Here is an 11,982-nt window from a genome sequence, read left to right as displayed (position 1 = left end):
AGTGTTTATGAGGTCAGACGCTGATGTTGGACGAGAAGGCCTGGCTTACAGCCGAAGTACTGAAATCAGCTCACATTAGCTGCGTTTCTGTCAATTATATAATTGAACAATTTGATGTTTTGAAAATAAATTTGCTTAATGGGAAAAAAAATCTAGTTGTTTCAATACAAAGTTTTTGCACTAGCATGAGGTGGTTTCTTGGCCGTATAAATATTTACATATTTCGCAAAACTGCAATGGAAACACTTTGTTTTCTGCAGTTATCAGATTAATTTATCAGATTAATCTGATACTTTTTCTAGATTAAAAACAAGGACATTTCTGAGTTTGAAAAGAGCCGAAGTCGTGATCAACAATCGGATGTTACTACTCCCGCAAACCACAAAGAAGAAGACGACAGGAAGTAGATTGAAGATGTTTCTTAATGTCTTATCACATGAACAAACTTATTCATTTTAATGACATTTCTTATTTAGTGGAAACATCGCAATTGTGAAATTGTGTTTTTTTGACATTAGTGGAAAGTTTTATTCTGATTTATATTATATAGCCAGGTACAACTGCTATCGAACAATTAAAGCTGCTCTCCTGCAAACACACACATTGTTGACCACAACGGTCACGCTACATCTGTTAACCTTTAATGTGTGAAATCAATAAGTTTAATAGAAATGGGGCCTCTACATATTGCTTTTCCTCCATAATTGCGTACATTGTGATGCACAGAGGTCTAAGGATGGATAAAAATTTGTATAAAAGAGGTTTTACATACTAACCAAGCGTAATGTTGTTATATCAAAATGTAAATTTTCATTGGATTTGTTGTTATTTACATACAAAAACTAACAAAGGAAGCAAAATGATTATTAAATTATATAAAATTTATTGTCATATAATTTAAAATAAGGAAACAGATAATAAATAATAATAAATTATAAAGACTGTGAGAAGGGGTAGATATAAATAAGTTTGTACTTCTTCCCATTCAAATTACTAATGTTGTTTTGATTATCTATCAGGGTATTGTGTTTATTTTTTACTTTATGAATAAAGTAATAAATAATTTAAATAAATAAAACATTGAATTGAACTGAACCGCCGAAGGGATGGTATCAGAACAATAGAATATTGCTTTGGCCGATTGAGAAGCTAAATGTAGCTGAAAACTTTACAGTCCTCATGAAACTGCTGTTCCACCAGCAAGAAGACATTTTTAAATCAGTTATCAAAATATACGTGTTTGCTTTTGCTACATAAATCTCTCTTGTTCCTTACAAAATACTTATTTGGAGAAAAAAAAAGTGTTTCTAAATATTTTTACTAGTAGTTTCCTCTTACCCGCCCGTTTATGATGACGTCACTTCCGCTTCCTGGTAAAGATGGCGGCCGCCAGTATACCAGACTCTGCTCGCCCGGAGTCTGGAAACGTTGCGATAAAGACGGAGCCTTTAGACGGGGATGATGTGCCGCCCACGCCGCGGGACGTGCCGGTCAAACGCGACCCGGTGGTGCCGCTGCTGTCCCCGGTGAGCGGGCTGCAGCCCCTCCGCTGGTCTCCGGATCACCGCCTGGCTGTGTGCACCTCCAGCTCCCTGTCAGTGCTGGAGCTGCTCTGTGACATCCACAGCAGCAGGCAGGACCTGAGCCTCAACAGAACCTCCATCCCCGTCCCGACCCAGACCCACAAGCTGCGGGTAAATGAAAGATATTCCGCTGTTAGAACCAGAAACTGCTGTTCGATGAGAAAAAACAAAACGGCAAAAATAACGTTTCTGCAGCAAGATGTTGCTTTAGGACGTAAAACAACAACAACATATATTCTTCTATTTTTATACATTATCTGTGATTCTGGCAGCTTGATTTAGCTTCCAAGATATTCTGTCACATTTTGCAGTGATACAGTTAATTTCTGTTTATTGTAAACAAAAAAAGAGAGTAAGTTTTCACCCAAAATAAAACAAAAAATAAACTCAAAATTTTTTAGATTAATCTCAGAAATTTTCTAGAAAAACAATCAGACAGCACTGAGTTCAAAAAGTCAAACATTTGCTATAAAATAACACGGAAGTTAATTTTCTTGGAAAAAGTAGGAAATTTCTCAGTTTGAAAAGTTGAAAATTTGAGATTAGTTTTTTAACTATTAAACTTTGCTAGAATAAACCTAAAATTTCACACTAAATATGTAGCAGAAAAGCTAAATAATTAGTCAAAAACCACATTAGTCTAAAACCACATTATTTAGTATTTACTTGGTATGAAATAGCAACTAAATTGTACTATGTGCTAACATGCTAAATATTTAGTTATTAAATTAAATATGCTAATTTTCTAGTTATCACACTATATATTTAGCTTGAAAATTGAACACGTAGTTTAGTAAAAAAATATGTAATCAACAAAATATTTAATTTGTGGCTAAATATTTAGCTTGAAAACTAAATATTTAGCTTCCTGACCTAATATTTAATTTGAAAGCTAAATATTAACTTTAACTAAATATTGTGCTTTCGCCTTTATAAATGTAGGAATAAAAATGGTGAAAATATGACTTTGAAAATGAAGAACCACATTTTTCTCTGCGACAGACTAAATGAACTAAATTATTACTGCTCATTTTTACAGTGTAACTTTCCAAACTATTTAAAAGTCTAATTTTCTGATAAATAAACAGAATTTGGATATTAACTTGTTAAATCTAACGGCATTTGACCGTGGTCGTTTGTTTTTTGGATTGTAAGGTCGGACCGCCAGATGAGCTGTCGCAGGCTGTAAAGAAGTTCTCGTTGGATCCAGACCCGACTGTGCGGCAGGTCTTTCTGGCGGACACGGTGATCAACCCGTCAGTCGGGGTTCACAGCGGGATGAAGTTCGCCAGCTGGTCTCCCTTGGGCTGCGACTCGTCCGGCCGCTGCCTCCTCGCCTGCCTGACGCTCGATAACCGCCTCACCGTCCACAGCAGCCGCGGCCACCTGGAGTGGAAACTGCTGGTCAATCTTACCGAGAACTACGGCGAGCGGCTAAAGCAGCGAGGCTACGCCAAGAAGGATAACAACCCCCCGCAGGCGGACCTGTTGGACCTCGCCGAGCTGCAGCGGCGGTTCCGCATGCAGACCCCTGTGAAGATGGAGTGGTCGAGCATTTACACCATCAAAAGGGTCCAGGCGGACAACAGCTGCGTGGATGAAGAAATGGTTCTCCTCGCCGTCCTGATGGAAAACGGCGACCTCGTGTTGTGGAAGTTCGTGCTGCCGTTCGCGGATGGAGTCGACGTCGTCTTCTACGACCTCATCGAGTCTGACGTGAGCAGACCCAGCGACCTGGCATGGTGGGAGTACGAGAACGGCAGTCAGCGGATGGGAGGGCTGATTGTCGGCAGCGAGGTTGGACCTGTCAAGATCATGCCAGTCAGCCTGTCCAAAGTGAAGGGCTACTGCACGCTCCGGCTCCCCGTCATCCTGTGGAAGGAGTGCGACGAGATCGCAGTGGAAAACATCCGGTGCTTCTCGGTGATGCACCCGATCCATAAAACCAGCTGCAGCCTCATTCTCGCCTCCAGGGGTTGCTACGTCTTCTGGTGTTTGCTGATGGTTTCACCGAACGGACTCAACATTCACAATTCCCACATAACGGGACTCAACTCGCTGCCTGTCGTCTCCTTGGCAGTCAGTCAGCAGGAAGTTGCGGTCTACTCATGCTCCATGGACGGCTGGATCAAAAAGCTGACGCCAACGTTCACGGAGAGCTCTGTTATCTTCAAAGTAGAGGACTTGGCTCAGCCAGAGACCCTTACAGGACGATGGATACACGGGATTGCTGTTAGCCACAATGGCGCGTACGTTGCTCTAGTCAGCGCCCCGGGGATCGTCAGTAGCTTCCACCCTTTCCATAAAAACTTCCAGATCCACTTCCTGATGCTGAAAACTCCTGAAGCGGCTGCATCGCTCCTGCTCAAATCCCCCGATCAGAACCTGTTCAAAACGGCGGACTTGCTCGAGCTGGTGAGATGGCACGTTCTGAAAACCAAATGCGTCCCTGGGTCGCTCCAGGAGGAGCTCAACCGTAAACTCCAGGAAGTGGACTCGCCGTACTTGTGGCGCATCAAGCTCTTTTTGACACGGGTTCTTGACCTGACCCTGCAGGCGCCGCGCACAGAGCACAAATGGAAACCCAGGCGGACGGGGGTCAAAGTGTTGGTACAGGAAGAGGACGAGGCTGTGGAGAGGGTGGAGGGCGCGGCTGGTGGAGTCGAGGGGGAAGCAGAGGACCAAAGGACCGAGGTTCAGACTTTGATGCAAGCGGGAGAGATGCATCTGATGAGGGATCACATGAAGAAGGTTTTGGGCGTCGTCTACCTCAACACCTGGGTTCCTCAGAACATCTGCATCCCCACCTGCGGCCTGATGGACTACCTGTCCAGGGATCCCAACGACAAAGATTCAGAGGTACGCACTTGTTTTTAATACTCATTTTTAGACCGGCAAGAATATTTTCAGTGATTAACAAGTTGCTGAAAGGACTTTCTAACGTAAATTTGAACTTTAAATCATTTTATAATTTTATTCTGTCGTTAAGAACGTAACGGGAGCGTTTACTTGATTGTAAAAGAATAAATAAATAATTTATTTATTATTTAAATAAATTATTTATTTATTGCTGCTAAATGGTTGCTAAATGGCAACCATTTAGCAGTGCAAAACGCCTGGGTGGGCTTAGCCCCGCCTTCGAGAAAGAAGCCCCTCCCCCACTCAGCTCCTTCAGACTAGCCAGAAGCAATTAGCAAACACCTGTTGAAACGCTGGTGAAATTGTTGTTAAAGGGTTAATTGAGGAGCCATGTTGGGATGACTTCCTGAAGGCGGAGCTTCAGATAGAGCACGGATTTCTTAAAGAGAAAGAGACCCATTTACAAAGTCAAATTTATTTTATGAAATGTGATTAAAATACCCATTTTATTACAACTGTAGGTAACATAGTTACTTGATTGTGCTATAAAATGTGCCTGGAAAATATGTAACACTGCCCCTTTAAATTCTTCAGTGGCTTTCTAGTTCAGTGGTTTTCAAAGTGGGGAGTCAGCAGGGGGCGCTACAATGACCTCAGAAAACATGAGGGAAAAAAATTATCCAATCTATTTTTTTAAACAGAAAAATATGAATACTTTTTATCTTAAAATCTAATTTTCAGTCATCACTATAATCAGTTTATTGTTGTATAGATAAATAAAAACTTTATTAATTTTAGCTTTATTAGACAATGAACTAATTTAAACTTTATTGTTGCTACGAATTTATTCTTGTATTATAACTACTTTATTCTGGTAATTTTTATTTCTCATATATTTTTGAGTTTATTATCATACAAGTTTATTCTCATAATATTATGACTTCGTTGTCCAGTAATACACACTAATTAGATAGTAAAAAATAAAAAACTAATCTCTTTTCTGTTCCATTTAAGAATAACAATCATGGGAGTTTTACTTGTATTATGTTTTGTAGCTGAAATGATTTAATTTATGTGGAGTGTTTTTGTTTTGTGTCGGTTCTATCAAAACTTCAGGAACCTGAGCTGTGGTTCTGATAAACTCATTTTGGCTCCTCCAGGTTCTGATCGGCCACATTCGGAAGAAGCTCAACAAGCAGACGTTCCCGGAGCGCTGCAGTCTCTGTCAAGCCCCGCTGCCCTTCACCGACTGCAAACAAGCCGTCTGCGAAAACGGACACATGTGGCTCAGGTCCGAACGACGATCTTTAAAAAGATGGCAGTTTCATTTCCCCTTCCTTCAGAGCGAAGCGTGGGCGCTGCTGCTGCTGCTGCTCCTCCGGGAGCCTGACAGTTAGGACACAAACCGAATCCTAATGCCAAATTCCTCCTCTGACAGTTTATTTATCCTCGGAGAGCCGTAATCAAGCCGCCCACCTTTTGATATTTACTCAAGCGTCGCTCTCATCTCCTCATAAATATCATCCGTCAGCCGTTCCTCCTGCTAGCACATGGCGCCTCTGCTGGGCTCGCCATCCCAGCTCCTCACCCGTCACTCGCACATCCGCCAAACTTTTTTTTTGTTTTCTTCTGTGTGTGTGTGTGTGTGTTGCTGTCCCTTCCCATCCGGTTTCCTCATGTATTTGTGGCGCTCTCCTCCAGGTGCGTGTTGTCATACCAGGCCTGCCAGACGCTGACGTTCAGACGCTGCCTCCTGCAGGATTGCATTGCCAGACTGCCAGAGCCTGAGGGTAAGCGCCACTTTCCATCCTCCTCCTCCTCCGTTTCGCAGGCCTGTCACCCTCAGCGACAGCCTTCGCCCCGCGCCGCCGCTGAGATCCACGCCTGGCATGTCGGGTTTCCACCCGCTTGAGGAGTTAATACCTAATAACCAGCGACCGCTTTAGAAATCAGCTTCATTTGCTCCGTTTCTGCGTCCCTTTTTGTTTTATTTAGTTCCTCCGCCACATATTTTAAACATTTATTGTATCGTCTGTAATCTGTCGTGATAAATTTCTTATCTTTGAGATTCTGATTGATTATTGTCACAATAATTTCCTATCAATAATGTTTAAATGCCCCAAAACTGTCCATAGTGTTAGTTTTACTATTTTTCTCCACTGTTTGATCTATTCATAAGAAAATAAATAAAATAAGAACTAATAAATAAAATATGACTATTGTGTCCTAAAGAAGCATATTACAAAACATTATCAATTTTAACAATAATTTAATATGAAATGCAGATAAAACACATGAAACACTTTCTATTTTAACAGTATAAATCCCAAATATATTGTAAAATGTATGAATATGATGAGGTTTTGATTGTTATGATAAATTCCAAATATTTAAAATCCCCCCAAACTGCCATATTGTGTTAGTTTTACTATTTTCTTCAGTTTGCTCAATAAATATGTATAAATAAATATTAAAATATAATTAAATGCAGTTGCTGAGTGGATTTTAGTCTTTATGTGACTCTAGTCCTAAGGAAATTATTATTTTTTTAAAATAATTTAATTTGGTTAAATGCAGCTACTGCAATAAAACACTTATCACTTATTCTAACAGTATAAACACTAAATGTATCTTAATCTGTGCCCTGAAAGCCATCTTGGCGCTACCAAAGAAGCTAATGCCTACAGTTTTACTTGTATTCGCATTTGGGGTTTCAGCCAATCAGCAACGAGGAAATAAACACTGTTCTTGGATTGGCTGCTAGCTTGTAATGTGTCAGTTAGCATATTAGCTAGGTAGTTTAGCTAAATAAAATGATTATTTGAAAACCTTTTGTTTTTACTTGGGTTCTCTTTGTCTGACATGAAAGTTTTAGTTTGAAAATCTGAAAAACAATGTCTTCAGTCAGAGGGTTCTCCAAATGCGCTGTAGCACAGACTGCTACAGGAGATCCTCCCATCACTATCTTCAAAAACTCTTTGAAAAATTTTATATTAAATTGAGCTACAACATTAAATTTCCATTTGGGAACAATAAAAGATTTTTGAATTGAAATATTTAGGTAAATGAAGCAAAAACTAAATACTTTTAATGGAAAAAATGGCAAAACGTTGATAACTTTTTCTTCAGATCTTCATTAACAGAAAGCCAATAGTTTTATTTTTAAAATCCTTGTTTCATTTTTGGGAATAAATCAGACAACTCTGATCTTAATTCAGCAGGATTAGATCTAGTTTTCTTATTTTCTAGATATTTAACTATATGTTTCCCCTCCAGGAATCTATGTTTAATTTTATTTTTACCTTCATCCTGAACAAACGGCTTCATTGGTTTCCGTTCTCTGGCTGCTTTGGCAGAGATGTTTGGATTTTCTTCCAAGACTTCTCGGTTTGGCTTCATGCGACTTCTGCCTGCAGCTCAGATCTTCATCATCCCAGTTTAGCTGAACAATCTGCACCGTTCAAAAATCTGAGAAGTCTTAAAACTTTTAGATTTTGGTCCTCTAAGGTTCTGCAACCTTAAGAATGGTGCAATATAAGATCAGGGGTTCCCAAGTTCTGGCTGGGGGGAAATTTGTGGCCATCAGAAAGATTTAGTGCGGCCCTCAACTGCAGATTAGGCATAACTTTGGTATCTCACATCAAATGTTTTATGAAGAAACACGTTAAAGACGTTGGGGTGCAATTTTCACTGACAGGAGGCAGATAAATAAAAATAGAATATAAAAACATYTTTTATTGTCCCCAAAAGAGACCATTTAAGTGTAACAGCAGCATCAAATAATATTCTGTACAAAAAAACAGTGCAGTTATTAGAAATAGGAATATTGGACTTGGAAATTAAAATCCAATGGAAACTGTTTTTATCTTTTATCAACCAAGTTTTTGGCCAAATAAAGTCAGAATGAGCCTCATCCTGTTTATGTTACTGAAAATACACACAAAAATTACAAAAACTAACCAATCTGTGGACATTGTTCTGTGTTTTACTTAATTGTCAAATGGTTAAAAATAACGAATTTAAACTGTTTGCAATTTTAATGATAAATAACCAAAATTTTAAATTGAAGTTTGAACACAGTTGATCTAAATTGGAAACTGAGTATAAATGTATTTTTTATCTGGTTTCTGGTGCAAATATCTTAGTTCATAAAACAAAACTAACTTATAACAAAGTTATAAGTTTTCAGTAAGATAAACCAGCTTAAGTAAATAATTCCTTAATATTAAAAAATACTAGTTACAAATGAAATAAGCTGTTTTTGTAGTGCTCATCAACTCTTAATATAAAATTGATTTCACTGTAGAAAAATTCAGATTGTTTGGAGGCGGCCATCTTTGTTTATAAGTAATAATTTTGAGCTTTCATGTGTTTTTTTGTACATTTCATATCAGATTCTAATAATTTTATGCTTTAAACCTCTAAATTTGTCAGATTTTATGTTTAAAATGTGTGAAATATTAATCTGTGATGTCATTTAACAGTTTTAATTTCTCAGTTTGGTGGATAAACTTCCCATTTCCTGGTTTCCTGTAATAACTTCCTGTGTTTTTGCTTCAGATCCGGAGTGGATAAAGAAACTGCTGAAGGCGCCCTGCCTGCTCTGCGACTCACCCATGATCTGAAACCAACCTCAAGTTTACTCAAAATTACTGCTCTAAAGTCTTTATTTTTCATATATATAATTTATTTTATTAGTTTTTATCGTTATAATAAAAAGAGCAAATAAAAAAAGACCCTTTATTAGTTGTTGGTTTGGTTATTTACTTGAAAATCAGCTGCTTTAAATGAATGTTTTACCTCCAACTTTGCGGCTCTTTTTATTATTTTTCTCCTTCAAATTAATTCCCCCATGCAGGCGCCGTGTTTGCAGTAGGAAAGTTTAAAATGCAGTTATATGTGGAAGTCTTTATTATATCAGTTGGACTTCAGGGGCGCCATAAATAAGCTCGCTCATTTTCCTCGTGTTGACTGTGTTTCCGAACCTTTGGTGTAGTTTTTATTGCGAGTTAGTGGAACTTGCTCTCCAAGTCCTATTTTAGTATTGCTTTTTTCTTTTTGTTTGAGCGCAACAAATAATACGGTGTGAATAATATATACTCTGTAAAAAAAAAAAAAAAAAAAAAAAGCTCGGCGTACCTTCTTTAATTGGCACTGTAAAACAATTTTGCGGCTCTGGGTGGAGGAGGAGGAGAAGTGCTGGCGCTCAGTCATTCCCTCAGATGAGGACTTCCGCTAATGTAAACGCAGAAGAGACGAAGCGGCGAGGCAGACGAAATGAGCAGGAAGAAAAGGGGAAAGTGTGGTTAAAAACGCGGCGCGTCCTCTCCCGCGGGGACGCCGCCCGTAATGAGATTCAGCAGTAATGAGGGACAGAGCATGGAGCCAGATGTGATTCTAATTCTAATCAAGGAGGGGAGTCGAGTTACAGAGTGTATTGTTAAATTCATCCCTTCATCGCTGTTTGGACGGGGCTACGACCGGTGATCAGAAGAACGGGACGATGAAATGGGATTTCATTTGGTAAAACTCTGAGAAAACGCAGCTTATGAAGTATTTTTGGTCTAGAATCTAATTCAAATATCTTAATACAGTTGAAATAAGACAAAACTAACTTACAAGTAACTTTTTTGTAAGATATAGAACAGTGGTTCTTAACCTTTTCTGAGGTACCAAACCCACCAGTTTCATATGCGCACTCACTGAACCCTTCTGTAGTGATAAATAAAATATGATTTTTTCCCCCCCCCAAATTCTAGACATAGGGGTGACCTAACTAGAGTATAGTTTGGTCACCCCATGATCACTAAGTCTTCTTAAAAGGTAGAATCTCTGAGGACAGTTCTTCAAAATACAGTCAGTGTTTTCAGCAAAGTTGAGCTGACTGTCCAGGAACGACCCAAGGTTCTTAAAATGTGCCACAGTTTCAACAAGTTGGCCATCGAGAGAAACTGGAACCACTTTAAGGTCTTGTTTAGATTATTTAATTAGCTCTACATTCTTAAGAGAATGAAAAATTAATAATAAATGATAAAGACTTTGCAGTATTCTGATTTAGTAATGTAATTATATTAATTGTGTTACCACCTCCACTCCACTAGAGGCAATAGCAGGCCCAAAAAGATGCGACTAAAGCAGTGGTCCCCAACCTTTTTAGTACCGCAGACCGGTCAAGACTTTGAAAATTTTGCTTCAGTTAAAAATGTTAACTATGAAGCAACACATCCATCCATCCATCCATCCATCCACCCACCCACTTACACCCTTGTCCCTCAGTGGGGTCGGGAGGGGTGCTGGTGCCCAGCTCCAGCTATGAAGCAACACAGTCACCTCCAAATCATAGTGCAGCAAATAGAGCGGCTGCTCCCGTCGTCTTWTATCCACCGCCTTTTCTTTTTGTTACATCTTTTATCTCTTAAAATAACTCCACAAACTATCACTATTGCTTCTACATAATCATCCGTGTTTGGTTATTCTAAATTTCAATATGCTATGTTGGGAGTTTTGTGGATTTTCTTCTGGAATCGCGATGTTCGTGACTGGAATCGGTTCGTGTTGCTCCTGTCTTGGACACACGAACCGATCGAACCTGTTGGACTTTTATCAGCTCTGTGGTCACAGAAGTTTGGAGAATCGGCTGACAATCTTAAATTTTGCCGTCTAAACTAGACTTCAGACTCACAAGCTCTACTCATCTCCTCTCCACCACAGCCCAAATGCTGACTCTGGTCGCTATGGTAACGTTTACATATCCCTTCAAAATAAGATACAGATACGCCACAAAAACGAACATTTTACTTTTGTGAAAATTTTAGCTCACGATAATGACTAACGGGAGCACCAATTGGTCCACGGACCGGTACCGGTCCACGGACCGGGGGTTGGGGACCACTGGACTAAAGAACAGATTTAGAAGTACACCAAAAGCTACAGAATTTGGTAAAAACGGTGAGCTTTGCTGAAGTAATTAAAGACACAAGTTCAAATCCATGCCGAGAGTGGAACTCCTTCAATCAGAGCTCCTCCGCAGCTCTGATTAGCTAAGCAATGTAACGTGATCCTCTGCAGCAAGTGATGGCAAAGCGGGGCGTTATCATGACTTTACACAAGTGTGTCTTTACCTCCGCGGCAGAGGCTCCGCCGAACCCCTGAGACTGACTCACTGAACCCCTGGGGTTCGATCGAACCCAGGTTAAGAACCACTGGTATAGAAGCTTCTTTCTACATTTAATCATTCATGGTCTCGTCAGCTGCCTCTGTTTTACTGCGTCTTGTGACTTTAAATTCCAATTAGCTGCTGCTGGCTATGCCCCCGACTCAACATTTACATTCACACATGAAAATGGCTGCAAAAAGATGCGCTGCTATACAACCATATATCTTTGAAAAGCAGAAGTGGAGCCTCCTGAACAACCAACAACAATGCAGCGAGTGGTTTCAGAATGTAAGTCAACAACAAAACATTTGTCTTTTCCAGCAGCCATTGTACAGCGCATACCGAGGTAAAACCAGTTGACCAAACGTGCTGGAACTTGGCATA

The 11,982-nt window shown here is 39.7% G+C and overlaps 1 protein-coding gene across 2 annotated transcripts; it reads left to right on the top strand.

The window, feature by feature from the left end:
* The first annotated feature begins 1,117 nt into the window (after positions 1-1,117).
* gtf3c4 (general transcription factor IIIC, polypeptide 4) lies at positions 1,118-9,176 on the top strand. 2 transcript variants are annotated; one of them, XM_008424664.2, is made up of 5 exons: positions 1,241-1,694; positions 2,739-4,442; positions 5,603-5,733; positions 6,144-6,232; positions 9,003-9,176. In XM_008424664.2, the coding sequence occupies exons 1-5, from the start codon at positions 1,380-1,382 to the stop codon at positions 9,065-9,067; spliced, it is 2,304 nt and encodes a 767-aa protein (XP_008422886.1). In that variant the 5' UTR covers positions 1,241-1,379; the 3' UTR covers positions 9,068-9,176. The 2 variants fall into 2 exon arrangements, with proteins under 2 accessions (XP_008422884.1, XP_008422886.1); XM_008424662.2 differs by lacking the exon at positions 9,003-9,176 and having other exon boundaries at positions 1,118-1,694; positions 6,144-6,622.
* The last annotated feature ends 2,806 nt before the right edge of the window (positions 9,177-11,982 follow it).

Source organism: Poecilia reticulata, linkage group LG12 (assembly GCF_000633615.1).
Source record: "Poecilia reticulata strain Guanapo linkage group LG12, Guppy_female_1.0+MT, whole genome shotgun sequence".
In the NCBI taxonomy this organism is placed as follows: Eukaryota; Metazoa; Chordata; class Actinopteri; order Cyprinodontiformes; family Poeciliidae; genus Poecilia; species Poecilia reticulata.
This window is presented reverse-complemented; position numbering and strand designations above follow the sequence as displayed.

Excerpts from the sequence above, each read along its gene's own strand:
- gtf3c4 (XM_008424662.2), top strand. The coding sequence starts at position 1,380 with ATGGCGGCCGCCAGTATACCAGACTCTGCTCGCCCGGAGTCTGGAAAC. Across the intron at positions 1,695-2,738 it reads CCCAGACCCACAAGCTGCGG|GTCGGACCGCCAGATGAGCT; the intron begins GTAAATGAAAGA and ends TTGGATTGTAAG. Across the intron at positions 4,443-5,602 it reads CCAACGACAAAGATTCAGAG|GTTCTGATCGGCCACATTCG; the intron begins GTACGCACTTGT and ends TGGCTCCTCCAG.